General features: G+C 40.3%; 2 protein-coding genes across 4 annotated transcripts; both read left to right on the forward strand.

The window, feature by feature from the left end:
- Positions 1-250: 250 nt before the first annotated feature.
- On the forward strand, positions 251-12,244 carry LOC4347152 (uncharacterized). Of its 2 annotated transcripts, XM_066304134.1 has the most exons (13): positions 251-1,138; positions 2,626-2,902; positions 3,188-3,373; positions 3,528-3,680; positions 4,091-4,516; positions 5,736-6,819; positions 6,913-7,997; positions 8,360-8,523; positions 8,600-8,755; positions 9,891-10,125; positions 10,230-10,537; positions 11,093-11,709; positions 11,789-12,244. In XM_066304134.1, exons 1-12 carry the CDS (start codon positions 357-359, stop codon positions 11,385-11,387), a joined length of 5,151 nt encoding a protein of 1,716 aa, XP_066160231.1. In that variant the 5' UTR covers positions 251-356; the 3' UTR covers positions 11,388-11,709; positions 11,789-12,244. The 2 variants fall into 2 exon arrangements, with proteins under 2 accessions (XP_066160231.1, XP_015612126.1); XM_015756640.3 differs by having other exon boundaries at positions 5,736-7,997.
- Positions 12,245-12,627: 383 nt separating this feature from the next.
- On the forward strand, positions 12,628-17,344 carry LOC4347153 (uncharacterized). Of its 2 annotated transcripts, XM_015795779.3 has the most exons (10): positions 12,628-13,021; positions 13,102-13,305; positions 13,444-13,501; positions 13,620-13,682; positions 14,900-14,975; positions 15,065-15,180; positions 15,277-15,366; positions 15,452-15,583; positions 15,909-16,087; positions 16,889-17,344. In XM_015795779.3, the coding sequence occupies exons 1-9, from the start codon at positions 12,684-12,686 to the stop codon at positions 16,035-16,037; spliced, it is 1,206 nt and encodes a 401-aa protein (XP_015651265.1). In that variant the 5' UTR covers positions 12,628-12,683; the 3' UTR covers positions 16,038-16,087; positions 16,889-17,344. The 2 variants fall into 2 exon arrangements, with proteins under 2 accessions (XP_015651265.1, XP_066160232.1); XM_066304135.1 differs by lacking the exon at positions 13,620-13,682.
- Positions 17,345-23,781: the final 6,437 nt, after the last annotated feature.

A 23,781-nucleotide genomic window follows, 5' to 3' on the forward strand; every position in this document is an offset into this window, starting at 1 on the left:
CGCCTCATCCCGCGAGACCCGACCCCCACTCTCCCGCCACAAAATCCCCGCTCCTCTCCCTGTCCCCGTGGCCCCACCACCCCTCACCTCCACCCCGCGCCGTACACGTTGCTCTCGCCCAGCCACCCGCGCGCGCCACGCAACCCTTCCCCCGGAGGTGGGCCCCACCCGCCCAGCGACAGAGCCCCCCAGGGGCCCCCACCTTCGCGAGAGAGCTTTTCGACGGAAAAGCCTCCCTTCCCCCAACCCCACCCCACGTCGACGTCTCCCTTTCTCCTTTTTTCCCAATCCGGCTGTCCGCCTCTCTCCACCACCGCTTCCCTCGCCGCCGCCGCCGCCGCCCCCGCCTCCGCCTGATGCTTCCCCGCCCCGCCTGCGCCCCACCTCCCCGGCTCCTCCCCGCCGCCGCCGCCGCCACGTTCCCCCTCATCCTCAGGCGCCGCCAGCGACGGCGCCACCACCGCCACCGCCCGCGCCCGTGCCCGACCCTCCGCGCCTCCCTCTCCGACCTCCTCGCCAGCATCCCGTCCTCGCTCGCTCTCGTCGGCCCCGCCGCGGCCGCCGCCGTCGCCGCGGTCGCCTCCTCCTTCTCCTCCTCCTCCTCCTCCTCCTACGTCCGCAACGGCCTCCCTCCCCCGTCCTCCTCGCCCCCCGAGCCGGACTCGGGCTACGCCGCCGCGTGCGGGGATGCCGCGGGGGACTGGATCCTCTTCACCAGCCCGACGCCCTTCAACCGGTGCGTGCTCCTGCGGTGCCCCTCCGTGTCGTTCGAGGACGGGGGCGTGCTGCTCGACGGCGTCAACGAGCGCCTCCTCACCGAGGAGCGGCACTACGTCAACCTGAGCCGCGGAAGCATCCCCGCGGCGCGCGGCGGGGATGGCGGCGCCGGCGACATATTCTACCAGAGGGTTTGCATTCCCGCGGAGGACGGCGGGGTGATCGCGCTCGATTGGCCGGACAATTTGGATTTGGGCAAGGAGCATGGGCTTGATTCCACGGTGTTTATAGTGCCCGGCACGCCTGAGGGGAGCATGGAGAGGGGAATCAAGGTGTTTGTGTTGGACGCATTGAAGAATGGCTACTTCCCCATTGTGATGAACCCCAGAGGCTGCGGCGGGTCACCCCTCACAACACCTAGGTGAAATTTATGCCCCTTATTTATTTACCATTCCAAAGCTTTGGACAACATCTTTGCTGCAAACGTGCAATAGTGCTTAGCTAGTGATGACTACTACTCCCTCCGTCCCTGAATATACTCCCTCCGTCCCAGAATATAAGAAGTTTTAGGGTTGGACACGTTATTAAGAAAGTAGGTAGAAGTGAATAGTGAAGTGTTGTGATTGGATAAGTAGTGGAGGTAGGTAGAAAAAGTGAATGGTGGAGGGTTGTGATTGGTTGGGAAGAGAATATTAATGGAGAAGTTGTTATATTTTGGGACAAATTCTGAGACCTAAAAATTGTAATATTTTGGGATGGAGGGAGTAGCTTTTACTAGTATTAGTATTTGTAAGAAACAGTTTCTGTGAGCAAAATTAGAAGCTTCTTGTAGCCTCTGCATAATTCACTTTAAATTTTATAGTGTTTTCCATGTTTGCTAAACCTATGTACTATTGCTGAATTTGGTAAATGGGAATTCCAGTCCGTCTCATACACAACTCTGTTATCCATGCTGAACTCAGGCTAGAAGATTACAGGACCTTGGTGGTAGCTAGTACTGATGTGTAACATCAGTAAAAATGTTTAGAATAACTAGCGTTATTATTGGATAACAAAACAACTTTACTTAAGAATCGCAGAAGCAGTGATTGGTAAGTGTGGATTGTACTGGAAATTAACATAATTTTAGTTAGTGTAGTGGACGATAGTTTTAGTGATCATTTCAAGGAAAAAGTACATCTTTGCAAGATCAATCATAAAGTTGACTTAGAAGTTTGATATGGGTAGGATTGTTGTCTGGACAAAAGTTGATATTACTGAAAATGGTCGGAAGTGTTGGGAAAATCAAGGTTTTCAATGGGAATAAGTAAGAAAAGTTTAGAAACTGCAGTCGAGAAGATGAGAAGAACTGTTATCCTCTTGCTCTATTAACCTGTTATTCTACTACTACCTCCAGTTCCATATTTCCTATCATTTTGGACATGATCTTATATTCTCATTTACCAAGGAGTGATTAATTAGGGTGTCTCAGTGTCTCCTGCGTGTTTGAGAAAAAAAAAACTTAATTAGGGTGTTTCCTATTCTGCCGTTAAACACCTTTGAACTCAGTACTTCTCTCAGGTTGGAAACCACCGCAGCATCAACTATAGGAGTAACTCGTCTAAAATATTAACAAATCTCTCCAGCAACAGAAATTTTCATCCAATCTACAGAATTCTTCAATGACTGGAAATATGGAACTGGATGGAGTGCCATAGTTTAGGTTTGTTATAACAGAAATTCTTGTAACAGTAACATCGGGGACCTCTATTCTGATCATTCATTATTCATTCACTCTATTCCTGTTGATTAATGTGCCCCTTTCAGTTAACTTTTCCACATTGGTGTACGATGCTTTGTAGCTAAGTTGTGGCAGTGATGGATATTTGTTCTAAAATTGTAGGGCTTATAAACTACCTGCTTATGTAGGTTATTTACAGCGGCTGACAGTGACGATATCGGTACAGCGATACGATTTATAAATAATAAAAGACCTTGGACAACACTAATGGGTGTTGGTTGGGGATATGGTGCCAATATGCTGACAAAGTACCTAGTGGAAGTTGGAGAGTCTACTCCTCTTACCGCTGCTGTTTGTGTTGACAATCCGTTTGACCTACAAGAAGCAACAAGATCATTTCCTCATCACATCGCTCTTGATCGAAAGCTCACGACAGGCTTGGTTGATATCCTGCGTGCGAATAAGGTTGTGACTTCACTGCTCTGTCTCAATAATTTCCCCCTTTTCTTACTACCTGCATATCTGGTGCATTTGCACTCACATCATTTTACAAAACAAATAAGAAATCTTTTGTAGTAGATTGTGCTGTATCTCCTTTTAGCACTTCCTGTATAAGACAAGTATGTAAGAGCTGAAAACCACACCAAACAACTGCCTCTAAAGTGGTTTCAACAATTCACTATATTAGCAAGAGGACTTCCGTTCCAAAAAGCCCATTTGCACAACATGACTAATGCCTTGTTATTTCAGGAACTCTTTCAAGGAAAAGATAAAGATTTCAATGTTCAAAAAGCTCTGTCATCTGATTGTTTGCGAGACTTTGATGGAGCAATATCAATGGTTTCACATGGGTTTTCTACTGTTGATGACTTCTATGCGGAAAGTAGCACAAGGCTGTCAATTTCCTATGTGAAAATACCTGTACTATTTATACAGGTATAGTTCTGAACTATAATAACATTATTTTTTCATTTGCATATATATTAATTTCAGCGCCAGGATATCTAAAGTCCAAACAGTTATCTCCCATCTTAGTCACATGCACTGTGAACACCTTTCGGGTTATCTAATCCTGAACCATATTTTGCAGAGCGATGATGGGACAGTGCCACTTCTTTCAGTACCACGCAGTTCAATATCAGAAAATCCTTTTACAAGCCTTCTCCTTTGTTCTTGTGTGCATTCAACTGTATTCACATTTGAGAGATATGCTGTATTATGGTGCCAGAATCTTGCTTTAGAGGTAAACATTACCATCTTTCTTAGTGGAGGCATTCTTCCACCATTGAAAGCATTCACAAATATTCATCTTTTCAAATCCTTGACAAGTTGACAAGAACTTTGTACAGAAAAGACATTAATGGAAACATTTGAAATTAGCTGTTGGATAATGATATCAGTATTTCATAGAGAAGATTGATCTATAGTTCCATGCGATCTCTTATTAAATAATGATATAATTTTTTTCTACTCTACTAGAGCATATCTTATTGTCAGATGCATTTTAAGGTACATCATAAGAAACTGTAATAAACATCGTTGCTTGTAGTATTTCGTAGAGCTCTACATTCTTATGAATCACTCTTTAAATCACCTTTCCTTTGTTAGAAATGTTCTGTTTTCACATCAAATCGTTTGTTTGTATTTATGCAGTGGTTGTCAGCAGTGGAGTTTGCACTTCTGAAGGGTCGCCATCCACTTATCAAAGATGTGGACATCACTATTAATCCATCCAAAGGTCTAGCATTTGTTGAACCTCAAGCAAATGATAGGAAGGCTCCAAACAACAATAATTTCCGTCAGCAGTCTCAGTTTATTTTGTACAATAGCATGCCACATGGAATAAATGGGCTGCTCCTTGATTCCGCAAAACAACATTCTGTTTCTAACGAGAAGGAAAATGGCCAGATAAAAGATAATGGTGACATGGATAGGGCAAGGAAAGATGTAAATGAGGAAGAGTCGGAAGAGACTCCTGAAGATGATGAAAAAGGTCATGCACTACAATCAGCAAGTCTCGTGATGAATATGTTAGATGCTACAATGCCTGGTACTCTGGATGATGATCAGAAGAAGAAGGTATAGTAGTCTAAGCAAAATTTCTCTCTTCTGCACAATATATTTTCTCCCAAAAGATCAGATCAAATCTTTACTTATCCATTTTTTGAAACAACCACCTTTACTTTTCCAATGGTCCTAAAGAGTTCGGTTTGGATAAATTTGCTTCTTCCTTTTCTTTTCTTTTCTTTTTCTTTTTTCACTCTTTTCACAAATTACTTTTCCCTTTCCTCTTAATCAAATGTGGCTGATCACTCTTTTGTCTTATTTGTGATTTATGTGATGTAAATGGAATAAATATTTGCTATATCTACAAGAAGGGCACTTGATTATGTACACTTAGTAGGAAAATTTTCTATTAATGCATGTGCTGCAAAATTGTATTCTTGCAAATACAAATGGAGAAGTTAAAAAACCTTGGCGCATTAAGCAAAGTTCCAACTAAACATCAAAAGTTGCACCACTTTGAAATTTTCATTTTAACATTTTTTTTAAAAAAATACAAAAAACTCCAGACATGTAGAGCGTGTTAAAATATGTTGGCAAAAAGAATATGTGTAACATAATAATGATATGTGTAAGCAAATTACTTTTCTTTTGTCAGAAGAAGACTAACTTGTCCATTTTGTTTGGTACTCACATAATCATATTTTCCTCAAATATGTGTGTGCTGGTTATTGCTTTACCTGTCCCTTTTAATAGCATTCTTAATTGCACAAGTGCAAAATCCAAAACATTGTTGTAGCTACATCTATATTTGGCTAAAAAACCCATATCCCCTAGATTATGGCATCTCATATCCTGGAATGTTGCACACTCATATAAGTATCCTAGAAGCATATTCTGCTGCTTGATGATTCACACTCCTAATTATTGAGTAACTTTTAAGCACTTGAGCTTACTATGACCAAACTAAATATTTGTACATCTGATAATAAACTTGAGATATGTCTCTTTTCATTTAAAATGAATCTGCATAGTGTATAGATGCTTCTAACATCTGGAGATCTCTCCTGTGATAGATTTGGGTTGACTACTGCAACTTTTCTATGTCACATGTCAAAATTACTTGCATATGTGCCAAAAAAAAACCCCATCCTAAATAAGACAACACATTTTTTTGTTTTGAAGCTAAAGGTATGCTTTTTTTCCCCTTGGAATAGTCATGTCGCATAATCTGCTCGCTATGGCCTTGTGAGGCATAAGTCAATATGCTAATATATTGTTTTTTGGCCATAAGGTTCTGGTAGCGGTTGAACAAGGTGAGACTCTTGTGAAAGCTCTAGAAGAAGCTGTACCCGAAGATGTGCGCGGGAAGCTAACAACTTCTGTGACTGAAATTTTACAATCAAAACGAGGAAATTTCAGTTTAGATGCATTGAAGCGACTTGGCTGGACGAATGGAAGACCAAACACCAAGACAGCTGTCCAAGAAAAGATCAAAGATTCTGATCACGAAAGTGGCCTTAAGGATGCCAAAATGCATGATCAGAATAAAAGTGCCTCAGCCATTGGTGACGTTGACCAAAAAGATGGTAATTTGACTTCTAATGATAATAGTTCTGGAGAAGGTATCGAGTCATCACAAGGAAAGCCTTCCCAAACTTCTGGACCTGTTGGAGCTGTAACGGAAATGGGAACTGAACAAATTCAACCCAATAGATCGGAAAAATCAACCCCTGGAATAAATGAAAGCAGTGAAGATCATCAGCACAAGACCGATCAGGGGACTGAAACAGCTCCAAAGCAAGTTTCTGATGACCTATCACCAAGTGAGAAAAAAAATTCTGATGACCAATCGCCTGGCGAGAAAAAAGTGTCTGACGACCAATCAACAGCCAACTTGAATGGCGCTCCCAGAGAACGAGTGCAATCTGCTGATGCTACAGCAGAGAGTCCCCAGGTTCATGTGGTAGAAAAAGATGGTGATGCAGTCCGTGCCAGTGAAGATAAGGCTACACATAATGTTACTGATCAAAGCATGCAAGTATCTAAAACAGAAGAACCTAAACCTCCCCCGGTTAATGTGACTCAGGCACTAGATGCCTTAACTGGATTTGATGACTCAACTCAAATGGCTGTCAACAGTGTATTCGGAGTTATCGAAAATATGATTGACCAGTTTGAGAAACAACACGAGTCTGAGAACGGGGACAAGTCTGATGGAAGTACAGATGAAGCTTCTGTAAATAAGACAGAGTCTCAAGTGACAGGTGATATGAACAATGAGTCAAGTGGGAAATCCATAAATCCATCATCTTATCAACCAGAAAATAGCATTTCTGGAAAAGGCGATTCAATCATGTCCGAGGATCGCATGATTGGTGAGATAAATTCAAATTTAAGTATCATATCGTCTGCTAAAGAAAAAATAGGAAATTATGAAAGAAATATAATTGAGAACTATGTGGATGCAGATGTTGCAAAGCAGGGTAGTGGCTTGCCTGACTATTTATTGAATATAGCTGTTAACTCTTATTTGAAGGCACAGTATGCTATGTACCTTCACGAATTTCTTTCTACACAATTGCAACTCAAACCACCAGATTCGAATTCAGCAACTGATCTTTTCCTTGATCCACATGAGGGTAAATGGAAAATAGCAGATCAAATGGACAGTGAGCATGACTACAATTCTAAGTCTGACAAAGATGGCAACTATACAAAAAATATTGGCATTTCTGGTTCCTCGCGAGACCAATTCAGAACAGAGAATGTTATTGATACTCCCTACTTGGTTCTGTCACACTATCCAGTTTCCAGGGACAAGAAGTCAAATGAATTAAAGCAGACAGTAGCAACCAAGTTACCTGATATTGCTTTGAGGGAGACACTCACAAGTTTCATCAGAGATGAATTAGAAAATGCCCTCAAAATTGAAGTTGGTCGCAAAGTAGGGATAACAAACACTGAGCAACTTGAAAGAAATCTTGCACATGATGTGGAACGTCTTGCCGCTCAGGTTTCTAGAGCTGTTGTGCTTGATTGTGAGTTGTACTCAGCAGCATGTGTGGAAAGAAACCCAACAACTGTCAAATTTGGTACAACTCATGGAGAAAATGTTATTGAAGCTGTATCAAATGCAATTCAGCAATCTCATGATTTGAGAAACATTCTTCCAGTGGGTGTCATAGTTGGTGTTATTTTAGCATCATTGAGAAATTATTTCCATGTTGATATTTCTAAGCATGATAAACATACGAAAACCATTGTCAAGTCAGGAGTTTTAAGTGAGGATCCTGATTTTAAGAATTCTTACTTGAAAAAAGAAGAAAGTACGGATGATGCTTCCTCAAAAACAGAAGAAACCACAAATAATGCTTCCTTACAAAAAGAAGAAAAAGCAAATGATTCCTCAAAAAATGCAGAAAATGCAGATAACCCTATCGAGAAAACTGTTGCACCGAAAGGGCAGGAAATCAGAAGATCAGAGGGTCAAGGTATGATGGTTGGGGCTGTCACAGCTGCGCTTGGTGCTTCTGCTTTTGTAGCACATCATCAAGTGAGTAATTAATGCCCTGAAGTTCCTTCTTATTTCTAAGTTCAGTCGTATCCTCTTAATGCTTTAGCTGCGTTGCTTGTTTTGGTGTTTACATCATTCTGGTCATGTTTACAAATAGATCATATTTTGACATTCTTATAATATCTCTGAATTCTTTTGGACACAAATCAGTCTTCCAGTCCTGGGCTAGTGTTTTTTTTCCCTCGCATAGGTCGCATGGGTCTTTGAGTTGTACTGGTATTTTGGGTAAACCTAGTCAGCACATCTACACATTTTTGAATAATTTGTGGTTCCTAACTTGTACTTTTAGAACAGTATTTTTATTTCTTTTCAAGCAATTACATAGCGTTTTTATATTTCAGCAAAAGAAGGTTGAAAAGCATGATAATATGGATAGTACCAGGCCTGACGAAACTGCACAGGAGAAGAGCCAGAACAATTTAGTGACCAGTCTTGCTGAGAAAGCCATGTCTGTTGCATCTCCTGTTGTACCCACAAAGGGTGATGGCGAGGTTGATCAAGAAAGGTTAGTTAAATATTAGGATGGCTTTTGATCTCATTCTCACTTGAATATTCTTACCATATCTGACTTTTGCAAGCAGGCTCGTCGCAATTCTTGCTGAACTAGGACAAAAAGGTGGTGCATTGAGGTTTGTTGGAAAAATCGCTCTACTCTGGGGAGGTATTCGTGGTGCTATGAGCTTGACTGATAGGCTCATCTCATTCTTACGTATTAGCGAACGCCCCTTATTTCAGAGGTGAGTTGTCCTAATTAGCACCATCAAAATAATTTTAGTAGAGAAAAAGGGACATAATTCAGATGATGTCTTCATCAAAGGATTAGGTTAAGTAGAGTATGAGAATTTAAAGAAGACTGGAATTGGCATTGTTTTTGCTTGCAAGCAGCATGCTATATCGGTAAATCTGGTGTCATGTGTTTCATTTCTTTAATTTCCAAATGTACAGTGAGGCATATAAATTTTCATATGTTCTTTATGCAAACCCAGATCCAGGTGGTTAGTAGGTATGAAGCTGCTATAATGTAGTCATAATGTCATATTGAGTAAAGGGACAAACCATTGATTTTCATTATTTTTTACCATTTGATAGTTCAAGCTCTACAAGCTTTTCTGTGGTCTAGAATGGTGTGATACTTCTGGTTCTTGTCAGTGGTACCACAGTTGGAGAAAAGATAAAAATATTTCTGTATTTGCATAACAAATATGCAGTAAATTTATTGAGCAGAAACAGCTAGTTCTTAATCACTCATCCTTCTTTCCCTGAATGGAGAGTGAATCCTTCTGAAAAGGAATGTAGATAGATATATTCTAGAGTGGAATGTAGACATAGAGATCTGAGCGCAGCTGTGCCCCTTGTGGACAAGGGACTCACTACTTGATGACAGAACCAAAGGTGGTTTGAACAATGGGTAGGGAATCCCGCAGCCTGTGAGTGTCGTAGGTTTAATAAAGTCGGCCTGCGACTGCTGCGGGTGCCGGAGTACAGCTGATAGGATATTTGAAGGGAGATGGAATGAGTCTATCACTATCTGTGATAAAACATATAAGACCGTCATCCCTTTAACACAGCAAATCATGGATCTCAATCTTGCAGTGGAGTGAGTAGTACAGTGCAAGAATGTTATCGCGGAATGGAGCTCCCCTTTCCCCATCCTCTGGTTGTTAAAGGAAACAGTTGTTCCCTGAAATCATAATTTCCTTTATAAATGAAGTGGTTGATTGAAATAGTTTTCATACTGTAGTTGTATGTGAAAATTTTCTTGTCCCTTACAACCTTTACATATCAGTAAATTTCTTTTAAATATATTATACCTTTTTATGGTGATTTTATGTTATCAGGTTATCATTAACATCTGCCTGTTCAAATTTTTAGGATCATGGGATTTTCCTTCATGGTATTTGTGCTATGGTCTCCTGTTGTGATTCCTCTACTGCCAACACTTGTACAAAGTTGGACAATAAGTTCTTCAACAGGAATTGTTGGATATGCTTGCATTGTTGGACTGTATGTGTCTATAATGATACTTGTCATATTGTGGGGTAAAAGAATACGTGGCTACGAAAATCCAGTTGAGCAATATGGGATGAATCTTGCATCTGTATCAAGGGTATGAACTGTCTTGCCTGTGTAACACTAGGTCTTTGTATAATAAAGATTTGTGTAATGTTCCCGTCACATATATAATAACTTGCATATTTCATTTGGTTGCAGGTACAAGAATTTTTGCAAGGTCTTGCTGGAGGTATAACTGTTGTTGGATTGGTGCATTCAGTAAGCATTTTACTTGGCTTTGCAGCTCTTCGTGCAGGGTCATATTCATTCGTGACTAGGCCACTTGATCTTCTCAAGTCTTCTAGTAATGTACTATTGCTAGCTCTCAGAGGATTTGTCACAGCAACTAGTATTGCTGTGGTGGAAGAAGTAGTTTTCAGATCATGGCTTCCAGAAGAAGTTGCTGTTGACCTTGGCTACTACAGTGCCATTCTGATATCTGGGGTTGCATTTTCTCTTATTCACCGGTATGTCTGTTGTGGCCACTTTCCCTTATGTTATTTCACTGCTTTATTATTTAGCAGTTAGAACATGTATTTTTAGAGAGGAATATTATTTAGCAGTTAGAACATGTTTCTTTAGAGAGAGGAACATGGTTAGTATTACTGCTGGTAAATTCTGAATACATTCATCTCTAGGTTTGGAATGTAAAAAATACAATAGTAGCTGATTAGAAACACAAGGCGCAGTGATTGGTAGTTTGATACCTACAGGTGTCACCTGGTGGGTGGATGGGTGGGGGAGCTCAATGAGGGTAGGGGATTGACAGGAGTCAGGAAAGAGAATGGGTGACTGGTGGGATATTGAACGATTTAATCCTTTCAATGCAAGAAAAACAAAGTATGATTTCACCCCATTAACAAGCAAAACTTGATAGCTTTAGCAAACTTAAAAGATAATGCAACTATAATGTACACCCTACTATTTCAGTCGATGGATGTGCTTTCTATACAAGCATGAGCAATTGTGCGACCAAGCAACAAAGAATGTGACGTACTAACATACTTGAAAACACATGGCAGGTCCCTACCTTCAGTACCAGGCTTCTTGCTACTTTCACTAGTTCTTTTTGGACTTAAACAAAGGACGCAAGGGAAGCTTGCTGCACCTATTGGCCTTCGTTCTGGAATTATGACAGCTAGTTATCTGATACAAACCAGTGGTATTATTCAATCCAAACCTGGTACACCATTTTGGATGATCAGCACGTACCATCTTCATCCTTTTGATGGTGTAATTGGCTTAAGTGTTTGTGCATTACTTGCTATCCTTTTCTTCCCCCAAGAACCTGTTCAGAAGGATTCTTTTGTATCGTGACAAGAAAACAAGTACCCTCAACGTATAGCTTCAGAAAAAGATGCGATCATCTCTGTACAAAATTTGTGTGAGCAAAGGACTGCTCTAGTATACCATTTTACACCGCGGCTCCATGTTCAGAGGGAAGCACCCAGTTACCTCAAAAAGAATCTCAGAGATTATGCTGATGCATCAACTTTGTGCTTGTCCTTGGGGCATCTGCAATGTTCATATTCTTAAACTTGTACACTACCGTGTACTGTTTTGATTTTTCGGGAATATACTATATATGAATCAAGTTGTAACCTTCCAATCGGGGATAGTCTCGTCCATTGATTACAAGGTATGTACCTTAACTTCACTTGGGACCTCATTTTTCACTGTGCTAAATTGCTAACTCTTCACTGTTGCTTTGCATGCAGGTTGAAAGAACAAACCAAGTTGTTGGATATGCCCTGGTAGAGAATATAGAAGCTGGTACATTTTCCATTTTGCCAAGTAGCCTGCAGACCTGATACTGTCATCCGACTTGGTTGTACAATTACCTAATACTGATGAGTAGATATGACTAGCTGACTTGTAGGTCGTGTCTGTACATCGTATATAGTATATTCTGCCAATTTTGTTCTAAATATTGGAACAGAGAATCATACCCAAGTTTTGAGGTATCAAATTTTGGCCAACACACATACTGTATCTAGAAAAGGAGTTAAGTTCGCTCCAGGAGAGAGTTAGCTGATGTTACATAGAATTGTGCATCCTTTTCCCCCTTTTTATCTGTTCAGAACTAACTGTAAATGTAATGTTAAGACCATGTATAGACGAAAATTACTGTGATTACAAGAAAAATATACATGCATTTATGCATTATAGTCCTATGTGGCTTGTGCACAAAAGTCCTGTATTTACCGTTCATAGTTCTTACTAGTATGATTTATCTCAGAACTGTATACTTGTAGAGAGTATTCATGTCAATCCTATTCTAGGCTTTCATTGATGATCAGTTTTGCTAAAAATGTAGTAAATTCTATGTGATTGCTATAGATCTCTGTATGAAATTTAATGTGTAAGTTCTAAAATTGACCGTGTAAAAAAAGTTTTAACTTTTTTTATGAAAATTGTGACGCCACGTATAGCCAATCCCTTAATAAGCGGGAAAAAAAAGGCTTCGCGGGAAGCTTTTTACGGATCGGACGGTGCAGGCCGTGCCACGTGGCCGTGCTTCCTCTCATCTGAATCACCTGGCCGCGCCTTTGGCCTCGTGGCGAAACCGTCAGCTTGTGTTCGTCTCTTCCCTCCTCGCTTCCTTCCCTTCCCATGGCGGCGGCGGCGGCGACCGCGGCGGCGCACCTCCTATCCACCCCGCCCTCCGCCTCTCCAGTACACCCCCCTCCCCATGCCCGCATCCTCTGCGCCCACCGGACCAAAGGCGTCGCAACCCTCTCCTGCCGCGCATCGCTTGGCCCCGATGGCTCGCTCGCCGGGCTCGCCGCTGCCGCTGCTGCTGCCCCCAGGGTGGAGCCTCGGGGGAGGCCGTACCTGCGGGAACACTCCTGCCTCATCTTCCCGCCTTCGCCGCGCGGCCGCCGCCCGCTCGCCGTCGTCAAGTTCCTCGGCGGCGCCTTCATCGGCGCCGTCCCCGAGGTCACCTACAGGTAACACAAAATCAAACGCGCGCGCGTTCGAATTGAGGGAGAGGAGGGGAAATGGGAGTTCTGATTTCGCGTTGGCGCAGCCATTTCCTGAAGCTCCTGGCGCAGGAGGGCTTCCTGGTGGTGTCCGTGCCGTACAACGTCACCTTCGACCACGAGGCGGCTGCGCGGGAGGTGTACGAGCGGTTCCACGGGTGCTACGGCGCGCTGCTCTCGTCGGGCCTCCCGGCGGCCGGCCTGAGCGCGATGGACATCGCGGAGCTCCCTCTCTACTCGGTCGGCCACAGGTGATCTGAGCTGAGCACGGGGGGTGTTGGATTGGACGCCACCTGTTCGATGTTTTGCCAAGGAGGAAATTTTGAAAAAAATAAAATCTGATCGATGTATGTGACGTTGTCTTTAATTATTTTGTGATGGTTTTGCAGCAACGGTGCGCTGCTTCAGCTGTTGGTGGGGAGCTACTTCTCGGAGAAGATACCAAAGGTTCACATAAATGAGGATACCGAATTCGAATTATTAAAATTTCCATATGATGCTTAGTTGTCTTCGAATTATTAAAATTTCCATATGATGCTTAGTTGTCTGATTCTGATCATTTTAGGCTAATGCCATTGTCTCGTTCAACAATAGGCCCGCTTCAGAGGCTGTTCCATACTTTGAGCAGGTATTTAATGTGCTCTGTAACGTGTTGCATTGCATTGCTCTCACCTTATTATGAACAGGAGTAGCTATTCTGTTCCATACATTACAGTTTCAAACTAATTGAAATAGGAGACATGCTAATTTTGTGAATTAAAGTACTAAACAAGATTTAGTTGAAGAGCTAAACAAAAATCAAGTCTTGATTTGTCAGTATCGCTTTCGTCTTGAGCATTGTGATAGATTCTTTTGTTGGGCTTACATAAGTTTCTGGAATCTTTAAAACATTTTTGGCATTTTACAAAAGAAATTGATCAGTGAATATATATTTCTGATAACAGTAGATGACAGGAAACTATTTTTTTTTAAATTAGCTTTATGAATTGGGAGGTACAATCATCTCTCAGCATTAAATGCGTGTGATTGGTGACGACACAGCTGCAAGGTTATAATTTTGAGAATGGAGAAGAAAATAAGCCCTTCTTGGTTGTAAGTTGTAACTACATAGCAAAAAAAAGGGTTTTGGCTAAAGGTTATTTAATAGCTTCTCCCTCATTTATTGCTTGTGCGTGACTAAGATAGATTTAACAAGTTTAGATGGTGAAATATAGAATCATCTAATGGTGGCGCTAATTGTCCTGGTTATGATCAAAGCCTTGCAGATTGATTTTGTAAGACAAAATGTGTATGTGTAGAACATGCTCATGTCTTTGACCCCATGCCTTCCTTTGTACCTTGCATACCAATGCCTTGCTTTGTACTGAACATGTAGACCACCACCTTCACCGAGCCCACATAATCCATTGTCATTGTATGGAGAATGCACCTGGTTTGATGGTAAGCTGCAATGATTACTCTACCATGCCTTTGCTTGGGACAGAGCTTTTCTCTTGAAAAGGAGTTCAGATGGAGCTCAAAACTCTTAATTTTACTAAAGTTAGTTCTGCACTGCATTGTGTGGTGACAGTACGCTAGTGCATTTCGAAGTCCAAAAGGTACAAATGTGAACCTAGCAGCTTCTTGCATAACCTGTCTAAAATTTGTTAACAATGAATAATAAGCAATTCCTTAAAAAGAAAGAGCGAAGTGTCAAGAAAATATGTGCAATGCTTTGTTGATGTACTTCATCTCCAACACACATTTTGCGCTTAGAGCTGATTTCAGTCTAAAATGTTACTACATATTCCTGCTTCCTGGATTTTTGTGGTTATTATCTACCTTAGAAGTGATCTTTTAGTGCAGATAGGCCCCCTTTTTAGTCAAGTAATGCCTATGATGGAGGCATCACCTGTTTACTCTGCGGCCAGAAATGCATCAGGTTACTGTTCATTTTGGTTGTCCCTTCTTAAGATTTATCAAAATGCTTCATGGACCTTTATAGTAAGATGCGGTGTCATGGTTTTGTAGGAGATGCATGGAAGGCCCTATTTGATTTAGCTGGAGGTTTGATACAGGTGTATGATCAAGAAGCTATGTTATCCCTGAGCAAATTTGTCGACCAGTTACCATCAGTGATGAATCAGGTACTATATAAATCTAAGTTCTTTCATTTTATAACAACGATTTCATAAAATGTTTAGCTTAGTTCTGCCCATATCTGTTTCCTATGTTATTGACAGGTTACAGAAGGTGTATCTGAATTCAAACCAACACCACCTGAAAACCGTGAATTCTGCAAGAATTCCTACAATGTACCTAATACACTATTGGTAGGTTTGATGAACTTCTTTTCACTTTGGTAAACCTCTCTCTACTCTAATCAGTGTATATTAATACTTGATGCATGCACTGTAGGTGAAATTCAGCATTGATGCTATTGATGATACAGAGATTGTTGAAGATGTCTTGAAGCCCCGGGTTGAGTCAATTGGTGGACAAATAAAGAAGGTTATACTGTCAGGAACACATCTAACTCCATGCATACAGGTAAAATTTGCTATATCTTCCTCTCAAATTGTATGATGCTTCAGGTGCAGGCAGAGAGTTATACAAACTCATCTATATTTTTGTAGCACTAAATGTGTTATTGTTAGGGGCAATTCACCACCAATTCTCATGCATATTCAAGAAAAAATCACCACCAATAGCAAGCAAATTTTTACGGTCATTCGTGACCAGCTGGCAACTTGGCATTCTCAAAATAACTTCATCGTAGCAAAAACAACTTATTTATTTGTTCTTATAGTCATTATCATTTCTCTATGCATTATTTGTGTCCATGTCTCAGGCACTAACCAAAACAATACTACAGGATGTGAAATGGCAGGTTGGTTCAGAATACACTCCAGCAGATGCTCTAGCCCAGGGTTTGAAATCATTGGCTCTCAATGAAACTAGGGTCCTCTCAAGAACTATTGCTGATTGGTTTAGATCCCTTTAAATGTTTAGTCACATTGTGCATTCATTGAAGTCGTACATCTGCTTACAAAGGTATGCACTTACACTACAGTATCTATAATTCACATAGTCAATTCACAACCATTCAGACTTCTACACCTCAATGTAACTTACTGTGGTGTAGAAAACTATTCCCTCCATCCGAAAATATAACTTCTACCATTCAAAGGGTGTGTTTAGTTCTTTGGGTGTAAAGTTTTTGAAGTATACGGACACACATTTGAAGTATTAAACGTAGACTAATAATAAAATAAATTACAGATTCCGCCTGTAAACTGCGAAACGAATTTATTAAGCCTAATTAATCCGTCATTAGCAAATGTTTACTGTAGCATCACATTGTCAAATCATGGCATAATTAGGCTCAAAAGATTCGTCTCGCAATTTACATGCAAACTGTGCAATTAGTTTTTTTCGTCCACATTTAATGCTCCATGCATGGGTCCAAACATTTGATGTGACCTTTTTGGCCAATTTTTTTTGAATCTAAACAAGGCCAAAATTTATCCCAAAATATAGCAAAATTTCCACCCACATTCTCTTCTCAATCAATCACAACCTTTGACCATTCAAATTCTTCACCTTCAGTTTTCTTCTCAACCAACCACAGTATTTCCTCATTTAATTCAACATACTTTCGTAATACCCGTATCCAACCCTAAAACTATTTATATTGTGGGATGGAGGTAGTATAAAATCTAGACCATTCCTTTCATCAGTTATTTTTTTTCTACACACACCTTGGCTTTCATCAGTTATTACTTATTTAGTCAGTTAACTCTGGCACATGCATCAGAAATGTTGTCACTTCAGCTTGCTGATGCAATCATACAGGATCGCTGTGGCAACTGGCAAGGAGACATTGGAGTCCAAAATTTACTAAAGAGTCATGCATTTGGGCTGAGTTGAGTTGGTCATGCATGCTCACCCACAGGCCGTACCAAAGATATCTGATCAGGATTGGGGAGCTTGGGCCCGAGTGTTTCCCCTTGGACTCTTGTCACAGCACCTGCTATACAATGCATTTAACCCATGGTCCAAGGAAACATATCCTGTCTCAGGTATGGCACCACCAAGGCCGAGATTGGCCGTATATTTTTCTTGCAACACACATGCAAGCCTGTCTATACATTGTATGTGTAACACAACACGTGCTGAATATCATGTTTGTATTTTCTTCACGTTCTTACGGTACAGCTCAGAGAATTGGATAGTTCTGTGTACAGCTACACGTGTTGAGCCAAGCAGCTCGTACTCCCGGCTTGATTTGGAGCAGATTGATTTTGCTCACCGGAGACTGTAACCATTGTTTTGGTTTTCTGGTTCTCTAGAACATGGCAAGAATAAGGCAAGAAATTGCAATCTTTTCCACACACAAAAAAACAGATGCTTAAAACAGTTGTGAGTTATTCATTAATAGCTCCCAGTTCAATAAAGGTCAGTGTAAGGTACCAGTTGTCTAGTCCTAAGCCGACCAAGCCTCAAAGAACCGGTCAAGCTCAGGATTTGCTAAGATTGGCTCCAGTCAAATCAGATATCCTGGGAACAAATCAAGATGCAAATCAATAGCCCTAGCCATTGCATGTCATGACCTGAAGCCATATTGCTGTGAGATCGACATGAATGAATCCTAAAAGGCTACCCCATGTGTCGATATCAAATGCTCGTCCAGTTTTTGGAGAGGCCTTCCTCTCTCTGCATAATGTACCGCACAAAAAGGATCGCAAACTCACAGCATAAATAACCTTTGTTACTTGATACTTCATTTTTAAATAGGGTTAATTTGATCCATGCCACTGTAAATTTAGCTATTCAGAAAAATGCCATTACAATTCGTCTATTAGTAACCATGCCATTGCAATTTTACCAAATTAAAATCATGCCACTCCCGTCACATTTGTCATCCATCACCCCGTTTCTCCCCCTCCTTCCCCGATTTCACCGGCGGCAGCGAGAGGCAACGGCTGCGATTCGGCGGAGCGACGATGACGCTGTGTTTGTGCGTGGCGGTCTTAGCGCTTCGGCGGAAGGCAAGCCGCCCCAAAGTCAAACGACGCCGAGGCAAGGGCGGCGGCTGCCATGGCGAGGACGAGCGGAGGTAGGCGGCGGCCATAGCGCACGGCGGGCAACACGTTCCCCTGCCTCTCCAACCACCTCCTTGCCGCCTCGAAGAGGTCCTGGAGGCCGAGCGGCACCTCATCGACCGGGCCCTCGAGCCGAGCAGCGCGGCCGCCTTAATCAGCCGCGCCGTCGATGCGGTCGCCGTTGTCGTTCGAGGTGCCACCACGACACCTTTGGGGATCCGGGATCCGTCTCCACCGCCTCGCTCGTGAAGACCCTGGCCCCCGCCGCTGCGGGCCGACGCTATCCATGGCCAAGGTACGCCTTTCTTCCCCTTTCCAGACGCCACCGCCGCCCGGGGGGGGGGGGGGGTGGTGGTGGTGGTGGTGGTCTCGTGGCCGCCGCCGCCTCCACCAGCACCGCTGCGTCACTGGAACCACGGCCTCTAGCGGCGGAGGTGGCACGGCGGAGCTGTGCGCGTTGGCGGTGGTGCTCGCTGGCAATCCATGCCTGCGGCGTTTTCCTAAGGAAGAAGACGCGAGAAGAAGGGAGAAGATGGAAAAAGCATTGAGATGAATGGAAAATGTGACGGGAGTGGCATTGTTTTAATTTTGTAAAATTGTAATGGCACGGTTAGTAATAGATGAATTGTAATGGCATTTTTCTGAATAGCCAAATTTACAGTGGCATGGATCAAATTAACCCTTTTAAATATATAACACTATCCACTGTTAGACATGATGATCATTCGTCGTATTTAAAATTTAATTTAAATATGTAAAAATATAAACAAGTATGAAGTATCTCTTAATAATAAAACAAACACAACAAAATAAATAATATTTATATAGTTATTTTTAATAAGATAAATGGTCAAATAATATATCCAATAATCAATTTAAAATAGAGATGGTATTGTCACGGTGAGGGTCCCCCGACAGCGGGGATCTGGATGGACGGCCTTTTTATGTGTTCGGACGGGAAGCAAGTCGCACATGAAACTAGGGCGCTAAATGACAAAGGAGAGACTTTAACATATTAGCTAAGTTCTTAGTAAACCTAGAAGAGAAAGAAAGAGGAACTACTCTAAGTCGATAAACTTGTAAAATCCTTCGAGGCAAAAGAGAAAATCCACTCTCGCAAGAGTAGGGTGTTACACCATTCCTTGTATTCATCTTTTTATCTCTCTTCTTATTAACTCTTTTGCCACATCATATTTTTGCTTATGTGGCAATATATTTAATGCTATGGACACTAGATGATATGGAGGTTTGGGGATGGTGTAAGAATTTTAAGCATTTGAATAATTTTTTCAAGAATATAAGCATTCGGATATTTTTTTTCAAGAATATAAGCATTCCTACACTACTACTTATCCAATCAATCATCTGTCATTCAATTTTTCTCGTCTTACTCTCAACTACTCTTCCAACCTCATTCATTTATTACTTGATGAGCATTAAAGTATTTTCTTCTTAAACTTAATGCTTAATGCCTATATCGTTGAACAGAGGGAGTAACATTTATTACGGTAAGACCTACAATTTAATTGATGTAACCATAGGCGGATCTATGAGGTTTTTGGGTGGTCCACGGCCCAAAAAATACCTTAGCCTGATGCCTAGGTAAAGCTTCTTGCGTATTGAGTCTTGGGTGTTTAATGGGTTGATGTGACATGCTTAGTCTTTACGATGTAGTAATGAGTTTTAGGTTCCTACTGAGTTATAACTATAAAAGATATAGATTCTACATTGTTGTTGTTTATTAGTATGTTATATTTGTAGTATTTAAAAAAATTATATAAGTTGGATTATACCTGCAATCTTGGATACGCCAATGGACTTAACATAAGCGATTTCTGTTGTCACAATTTGCTGGTGGCCGGTATTGCAATAAACGTAGTGAAGTATCACTCTCAATTGTAGCCATGCATTTCTTTAATTTGCTCAAATTGATACACTTGAGTATCAATCACTGCCAAATTAAACACTCAGCGTCAGTTCAAAAACCGATGGCCGGTTGTGTACTAGCGACTGTATACTGTACACGTACTGTACATATACAACTGTATATACGGGGCCCTATGTAATTAACTTGCGCCATGTGCACGCGCGGCGGCACAGCTAACTCATCTGATCTGACACGCAAGCATCGCGGGCTCGCGGCGAATCGAATCACATCTCACAGATGGATAGATAGATAGATAACAACATCTGGTTAATTTACGCCAAAAGCAAGATACTATTGCAGATATCGTGTGTATATATATATATATATATATATATATATATATATATATATATATCTATATGTATATGTATATATATATATCTATATGTATATGTATATATATATATCTATATGTATATGTATATATATATATCTATATGTATATGTATATATATATGTATATGTATATGTATATGTATATGTATATGTATATATATATATATATATATATATATATATATATATATATATATATATATATATATATATATATATATATATATATATATATATATATATATATATATATATATATATATATATATATATATATATATATATATATATATATATATATATATATATATATATATATATATATATATATATATATATATATATATATATATATATATATATATATATATATATATATTACTCCGTATTTTAATGTATAACGCCGTTGACTTTTTAACAAACGTTTGACCTTTCGTCTTATTCAAAAAATTTATGAAGTTATCATTTATTTTATTGTGACTTGATTTATCATCAAATGTTCTTTAAGCATAACATAAGTACTTTTGTATTTGCATAAAAAATTTAAATAAGACGAATGGTCAAACGTTGATTAAACAGTCAACGGCGTCATACATTAAAATACGGAGGGAGTATTAATTATCTGGGGCCAATAGTTTTGTAGTAACGACAACAAGGTAGCTCTAGCTTTAAGCGACCACATATTATGTAAATTCTAGCTAGTATACAGACGGAAAATTATCCTACATACTAGATTACACTATATGATCTACTTCCATAAAGTATAAATTCGCGATGTAGAAAAGAGGTCACTACCACATGACATATCAAATACTCCCTCCGTTTTAAAATGTTTGACACCGTTGACTTTTTAGCACATGTTTGACCGTTCGTCTTATTAAAAAAATTTGTGAAATATGTAAAACTATATGTGTACATGAAAGTATATTTAACAATGAATTAAATGATATGAAAAAAATAAATAATTACTTAAATTGTTTGAATAAGACGAATGGTCAAACACGTACTAAAAAGTCAACGGTGTCAAATATTTTGAAACGGAGGGAGTATGACAATATATATCCGTTAGGGAAGAAAAGTATTGGCAGAGGTTTCTCACCTCTCGGACCAGCTTGTGTTTCGGATGGACAGAAGCTAGCACAACTGAGACCATATCAGCCTTGTTTCATAAAAAAACGATAGGCACTGGTATATATATATCAGTAACGGTTCGTGTAAAAAAAAGCACATATGTGAAACATTGGTACGGTTTTTAAATAAATCGGCACAAAAGTTAAACCCAACCAAACCGGTGGAGTAGGGAAAATCTATTGTAAGTCCTCCCATCTCTATCCTATCCCTCCATGTCTCTCGATCTCTCTCTTTGTCTTTTGCTCTCCCTAGGTAACCACAACCACCAAGCTCACCGACCGAGCACACGCACCACCACATTGTCACCTTGGGCCGGATGAGAGGGGCGTGCCACCGCCACCCCACCCCCCCCTCTCTCTCAATCAATATATCTATCTATCTATACCCTCTCCGTCCATATCTGGTTCAGGGGCTACCGGATTCGGTAAACCGAGTTTTTTGGCCACCAGAATTGGTAGGAGGAGGGAGTAGGAGGCCTGTGATGATAGTTATATGGTGGCTGCGGCATAAGGGAGATCAATTGTGGCATTAGTTCGATTTGACCCCTCAGGATCAGTTGCTTGGTTTGGATTGGCTTGAGTTGATCTATTACTAGCTTGGATTGGGTTGTTCCCCTGTGGCTTTAGGGGCTTTGGTATTTATATATGACGATAATCGCATCATATCCTTGTAGGATTTTGGAATGTCTTGATCTTGGTTGAGTAGGTCTTCGATGCCTTGCCATGTTAGATGATCATGTCCCTATTACGACTCTTCCAGAGATAGTATCCCTTCTATATTCGTACCATCATACGGGGTATGGTATATATAGGATTTATGTATACAAATCTATTACATACTTGAGAGATATCCTACATTTAGTATGCTGACACCCATTGACGGTTAGTAAGTGATCATCACACAACCGCGATTGTCGGCTGCATGCTAGAGAGATGAGAAAGGGGTCGGATTGGAGAAGAAGAAATTAAGGAGTGATATATATTTTTTTTAAAAAAAGTGACTGGACTATTGTGTCACCTCCAAACACGGATAAGTCCATACAAGGGTATAAAGTTTAGACGATATTGGTAGTTAAAGGAAGTAGTTTATCCGGTTTCAAAAATAGAGGTTATACTTCCTTCGTTTCACAATGTAAGTCATTCTAGCATTTCCCACATTCATATTGATATTAATGAATCAAGATAGATATACTACCTCCGTTTTTTAATAGATGACGCCGTTGATTTTTTTTCACATGTTTGACCATTCGTCTTATTTAGAAATTTTATGCAAATGTATAAGATATAAATCACACTTAAAGTACTATGAGTGATAAAACAACTCATAACAAAAATAAATTATAATTACGTAAATTTTTTGAATAAGACGAATGGTCAAACATGTGAGAAAAAGTCAACAGCGTAATGTATTAAAAAACGGAGGGAGTATATGTTTAGATTCATTAACATCAATATGAATGTGGGAAATGCTAGAATAACTTACATTGTTAAACGGAGGGAGTAATATAATAAAAGCCAACTTGGTTGAAGGACCCAGGCGTGCAGGTGGCCATGCCACCTGGTCGCCATACACGGCGTCGCATCGCCACCATGCACACTAAAAACGACACTGCAAATACTACAGAAGTTTGCCGGCAAAAATCAAGGATCGATCGATCTGCTGGCAGACGGTATACTCAAATTACCAAATAAAAATATATAAACACTAGCTAGCAGGCAGCTCAAACGACGACGATGCGATATGATAATTGATAGCCCACCTATAAGCTTCTTTCGGCGCAAGAATACATACATACAACTGATCGAACTGATATATTATCGATCGAAATGGAAGAAATATGACGTACCCAGACACAACAGCACATATGCATGCATATATATATTGTTCGAAATAGAGCAATTCTAGTATATTGTTCATTTATAAGATAATACTCTCTCTATTCCATAACGGATTTTAGAGGGATATAATACATCATAATACTACGAATCTGGACAATATATATATATATATATATATATATATATATATATATATATATATATATATATATATTTTGGGACAGATGGAGTATGTTGTATTGCTGACCAATCTAGTTTAGAAAAAAAAATATTTCATTCCATGTACGACCTTTTTTTTTTGTTTTTTCTCAGCTTTATTACAAGGTTGCTACATGTACACATGTTGTCTCTTACTTAAAGCTCGCTTATACCGGTTACAGATTAAAAGCTCGCTTTACACTTTCTTTCCGT

Source organism: Oryza sativa, chromosome 9, assembly GCF_034140825.1.
Source record: "Oryza sativa Japonica Group chromosome 9, ASM3414082v1".
In the NCBI taxonomy this organism is placed as follows: domain Eukaryota; kingdom Viridiplantae; phylum Streptophyta; class Magnoliopsida; order Poales; family Poaceae; genus Oryza; species Oryza sativa.

Excerpts from the sequence above, each read along its gene's own strand:
- LOC4347152 (XM_015756640.3), top strand. The coding sequence starts at position 357 with ATGCTTCCCCGCCCCGCCTGCGCCCCACCTCCCCGGCTCCTCCCCGCC. Across the intron at positions 1,139-2,625 it reads TCACCCCTCACAACACCTAG|GTTATTTACAGCGGCTGACA; the intron begins GTGAAATTTATG and ends CTGCTTATGTAG. Across the intron at positions 10,538-11,092 it reads GCATTTTCTCTTATTCACCG|GTCCCTACCTTCAGTACCAG; the intron begins GTATGTCTGTTG and ends AACACATGGCAG.
- LOC4347153 (XM_015795779.3), top strand. The coding sequence starts at position 12,684 with ATGGCGGCGGCGGCGGCGACCGCGGCGGCGCACCTCCTATCCACCCCG. Across the intron at positions 13,502-13,619 it reads TCTCGGAGAAGATACCAAAG|GCTAATGCCATTGTCTCGTT; the intron begins GTTCACATAAAT and ends TGATCATTTTAG. Across the intron at positions 14,976-15,064 it reads TGCGGCCAGAAATGCATCAG|GAGATGCATGGAAGGCCCTA; the intron begins GTTACTGTTCAT and ends ATGGTTTTGTAG.